At 34.9% G+C, this 5,271-nt stretch overlaps 1 protein-coding gene across 1 annotated transcript; it reads left to right on the top strand.

Moving 5' to 3' along the window:
- On the top strand, positions 88-4,872 carry LOC107618143 (probable protein phosphatase 2C 25). The gene is made up of 4 exons (XM_016320098.2): positions 88-948; positions 3,341-3,705; positions 3,937-4,173; positions 4,270-4,872. Exons 1-4 carry the CDS (start codon positions 630-632, stop codon positions 4,516-4,518), a joined length of 1,170 nt encoding a protein of 389 aa, XP_016175584.1. The 5' UTR covers positions 88-629; the 3' UTR covers positions 4,519-4,872.

Raw genomic sequence — 5,271 nt, forward strand, 5'->3', positions numbered from 1 at the left:
TCATATAATATTAAAAAATATATATATATATAAAATAAATATTTGATACGCTATCGGCTATCTTCCTTCTCCTCCTCCTTCTCCTTTTCTTTACACTAAAGTCAACTAAAAGCTAAATATAACTTTCCTCTTCACCTCCCTCCACCCTCTCCCCCAACCCAACGCAAGCCTTCTTCTCCCAACTCCTATACCCTTCTTGAAATTGCTCTTCCTTTCTATACAAACATGAATATGAATAACCACCCCCCAATTAGTTAGTTACCTCGAACAAAATTCCTCTTATTTCCAAATTTTCCACACCTAACTAACACACACTACTACTTATTAAGTTATGCATTCTCTCTCTTCTCTTACACTCTGATTTCAATTTTCAAATATATCAGATCTTTCCAAAAAAAAAAATTCCAATAGTAAACCCTCTTCCTCTCTTTCTATTCTTCCATTTCCAAAGTTTCAGAAGATTCTGATTCCAATCCTAATCTTTCTCTCTCTTCAAAAACGTAGAATCTTTCTATTGTTTAGTTTCTTTTGTTCTATCAAATAGTGCGAAGAACGTGGTGTTTGGCACAAATTAGGTTTTGGCGTTGGTTTGAAATTCTCCAGGGCTCAGTGAGAGAAGGAAATGTGGGATGTTTTCGTGGTTGGCAAGGATAGTTTCGGCGTGCTTGAGGCCAGTAGTGAGGCGATATGCGCGTATGAACAAGGATGATGATCGCGATCTCGATGACGATCCCTCTTCTCTTCACGATTCTCTGTTATGGTGCAGGGATCTCGAAAAGCACTCGTGCGGTGAGTTTTCTTTTGCTGTTGTTCAGGCAAATGAAGTGATTGAGGATCACAGCCAGGTTGAGACAGGTCCCGACGCCGTGTTTGTTGGTGTTTACGACGGACATGGAGGCCCTGAGGCCTCTAAGTTCATCAATGAACACCTCTTCCGCCACCTCATCAGTATGTTCTCTTTCTTTTGTTCTTTTCTTTTGCTTGTGTTCAATTCTTCTCAGTTAAATGATCGTTATGAATCCCGCCTTATCCATGCGGCAATCCGTTAACTAGCGTACACCGTTAAACGGAGCTCTAACTGATCGGTGAAGGATTAGTTCTTGGTCTGCCGGTGGATGGATACCGTGGAAAAAAAAATTGTTATAAATTTAACAAGAAAACTTCCGTTTTTTGGGTCCACGGCCGTTACTAATCTCTCACCGGCTTGAGTTAGATAGTAGACAGTATTGAACTCTTGGTATCTTTGATGACTTGATTCATAGTTAAGGGAGGATGATCAGAAAACTACTGTTTTGATCTTGAAAGGTTTGTTTAACAACAAAAGTGTCCTTTAAAAGGTAATTATCAGTTTCTGAACGATTATTTTCCACGGAAACCAATATTAAGATTAAAATTAAAATTGTTGTTTATAATTTATTGAGGTTTCCTGTTACATAAACCATTGAACAGAGCGGTAAAAAAGTGTTTTTTTAGCTACTTGATGAGGTTTACCAGTAAAAGTGTTTCTTTTTTGGGTGTAGGTGTTTGACTTCCTCTGTTGTTAACTTGTTATTTTTTTTCTTCAATTTAATCTGGACTAAAACTTAAATTTGATCCGAGTTGAGGGAAACATCTTCCAAATAAAAACTCTTGGCATACTATAAATTTTAAAAGTGAGTATATTGTTGTCTTGAACAATTCTTAAAAAAAAATATTTCATAAAGCATGCAGTTATTTCATAGACAATAGTGAAAGTATTTGACTTTAGTTTGTTACTGTTTTTCACAGTTTTTGCTAGTAAAACTCCAATCTGATCTTTGAGGGAATCATCTGCCGAACACATTACTGGACGAAATTTTGTTTTGAGAAACAAAAACTCTCGACATAAGTCTATAGGAATTAAAGATGTAGGTCAAAATTAGTACTTTTCACAGACAAAGTAGTTATATGATGTATTAGACTATTAGTCCTTGGCAAATGACTAAATTGACCCACAGTTTTAATTCCTATCACTATGCGCTCTGTTTTCATCAAAGACCAACTCAAGGGCTTTATTCTTTTTATTTTTTTGGTTAGAAAAAAGATTAAATGAGTAAATTATATGAATTTGTTGTGTTTTGTGTTGATGGACTAGCCTGATTTGCTGGGGAGTTATCAATGTTGATGTTTTGGACCTTTTTGTTTAGGTGTTCTTGTTATTTGGATGAGCCTTTTGGCTCCGGTAGTGTTTTTTGGCTTGTTTCTACATTTTGTATGCTTTTGGGGCTACAACTTCTGAAGCAAAAGATATTTCACCTGCTAGAATTTTGTTTCTATTTTTTTGTCTTACTCTTCTTGCCCTGAATTTTTTATTCTTATTTTTTATGTTCTTTTTCATTGAACCAATTATTTGTACTTACATGGTAGAAGACAGGATGGGAAAACTATAATCTAATATTCTTAGAAGCATATCTACAATCAAATAATTCCTCAATTTAGCTTTCTTTTTTTTTTTTCATTTTTATTTTCTTTTCTTTTCTTTTCTTTTCTTTTCTGTTCTTTTCTTTTCTTTGTTTATTTATTTGACATGACAGTTGAGTTGTCTTTGTTCTAGCAATGGAATTAGCCTTTGATGCCTGCATTTGATTAGACTTTTTACATTACACCATTTTGGTGTGGCCTTTCCTGGACCATGCATAATGCACAATGTTTTGTACTGGGTTGCTCTTTTTCATTTTTGCCTTTTCTTTCTTTGTGTTGTATATTGTTGTTTTTCTTCTCCGTACTAGCCATCACGCACGAATTTTTTCCCCTCCTTTTAACTAATGATTAAGTGTAGGTCTTATAAATTAAGTAGGTTCTGCTTAGTTGTGTACTTGAACGTGAGAGGATGGAAAATTCGGACAGAAAGTCGCTCCACACATAACTTAATGAAAATAATTTTCACTCTGTCCTCTATTTGCTTCCCACTTTCTGTGCACTCAATTAATCGGAACCCTTATGTAGTTAATTGAAGTTAATGTTTTGTTATATGTATTGATTGATTGAAATGCCGGTAGTATGGGGGAAATTATGTTTTCATTCAAGATGTTTTTAAAAAATGGCAGATGTGATATGAGAACCAGAACATGTGAAGTTTTATTTTCCTGCCAATTCTACATTTGTTTTCATCTCTCTCTCTCTGTGGTTTGATCATTGGTTTCAAATGGACAAGTTAATTTAATTTCTGACCCTCATAATCCATGTTTCTTTTACTCATTCGGTCTCTTTTTGCTGATTCATAGTTATTTTATTGTTCATGCCTTTTGATACTGCATTGGTTTAAGCAATGATGGAGGCCTTTTTTTTCTCCTTTTTAAAAAAATAAAAAATCTTGCTACAGCGATTGCACAAGAAAATGGTTCTATCTCCGAAGATATTATCAGGGGTGCTGTTTCTGCTACTGAAGATGGTTTTTTAACTCTCGTCCGAAGGAGTTACGGGATAAAGCCATTGATAGCGGCAATGGGTTCCTGTTGTCTGGTTGGTGTTATCTGGAAAGGCACACTGTATACTGCCAATCTTGGAGACTCTCGTGCTGTAATTGGCTCTGTAACCAGATCTAACAAGATAGTTGCAGAACAGTTGACTAGAGAGCACAACGCTAGCAAAGAGGAGGTTAGACGAGAACTCAGGTCTTTGCACCCTGAAGATTCACAAATTGTAGTTATGAAGCATGGAACGTGGCGAATTAAAGGCATCATCCAGGTAAATTTCCTCATTCCTTTTATAAATGAATCTATGTCAATGTTTCATGTCGCCTGTATCTTTTTTGTATTTAATATTAGTAAGTTTTTAATATTGAGTAGCACTCTGTTAGAAATTTATGTTCCTTGAATATGAATAATGTTTGTTCTTTTAATCAACTTTGGTCATGCTTTTGTGTTGGTTTTGTTTCATCAATGTAAATTTTCTCGTCTACTTCACAACTGCTGTCAGGTATCCAGATCAATAGGAGATGCATATCTAAAGCGCCCAGAGTTCTCTTTTGATCCTTCGTTCCCACGGTTCCACCTGCCCGATCCTATCCGTCGGCCTGTGCTAACAGCAGAACCATCTGTGTGTTCACGAGTTTTACAACCTAATGATAAATTCCTTATATTTGCATCTGATGGTCTTTGGGAACACTTGACAAATCAGGAAGCAGTTGAGATTGTTCACAAAAGTCCTCGACCTGTATGCTTTTCCTTCTTGTCTTCTATTTTTCGCCCTTGCATATAGAAAATGTTGCTACTTTTTCTTATCATAAGCTGCGCATTTCTTGAACATCAGGGGATTGCAAGGAGACTTCTCAAGGCTGCACTAACCGAGGCAGCTCGGAAAAGAGAGATGAGATATAAAGACCTTCAAAAGGTTGAAAAGGGGGTTCGGCGGTTTTTTCATGACGATATCACGGTGGTTGTTATCTTCATTGACCATGAATTGGTTGGGAAGAATGTAACAGTTCCTGAATTGTCCATCAAAGGGTTTATGGACTCGGTTGGACCATCGAATTTTAGAAGCTTTCAGCATATGCCATAATTGCAAGGTTCATTTCTAGAAACTATTGCCAACAAATGTGATTCATTGGCTCAACCTGGTGGAAGCTTAAAAGACCTCAATACTTTATTTGACATTTTTGCAGCATCTAATTGTTTATTTATATGTTTAGTTTGAGTTTCTCACCTTTCAAGGTAAACTTTCAATTATATATACCTTGCCTCCTGTTGATAACTGAAGAAATAGGGAAGCCATGTTTTTTTTTTAATTTATTTTTTCTTATTTTTATTTGGGGCAATGTTTGATATATGGCAGAAGTTGCTTTGTTATAGTTTATATAGTACCTTTGAATAGAGTTTATAATTTGAAGCATAAGTTCAACCCTTGTTACGGAAATTAAACTTGTTTGAATCAGCTAGACTTGGAACTCCTTGTGATTGTTAGCATCTATTGAAACCTCAGATTTATAGTTTGGTTAAAAATTAAATGTTGCAGCCAAAATGGAAAAATAAAACAAAAAATCAATTTCTAATGGCTATTTGTTTCTTGCAACTTTTACCGGTAGAGCATCTTGAACTTTAGCATTTGATAAGTTATTATTTCTATATCATATAATACTTTTTGACACTGTTAACTACAAACATGTTTTAATTTGTTTCTATTTTTTAGTTAAGCAAGTGTTGACATTGAGAAGTAAATTTAGGGAAAAAAGAAAACTTAGTTCAATACAAAAGCACATATTTGAGTTTATTTTTTATATTGTCAATATAAAAGAATTTTATATAAACAAACTAA

Source organism: Arachis ipaensis, chromosome B09, assembly GCF_000816755.2.
Source record: "Arachis ipaensis cultivar K30076 chromosome B09, Araip1.1, whole genome shotgun sequence".
Taxonomy (NCBI): Eukaryota; Viridiplantae; Streptophyta; class Magnoliopsida; order Fabales; family Fabaceae; genus Arachis; species Arachis ipaensis.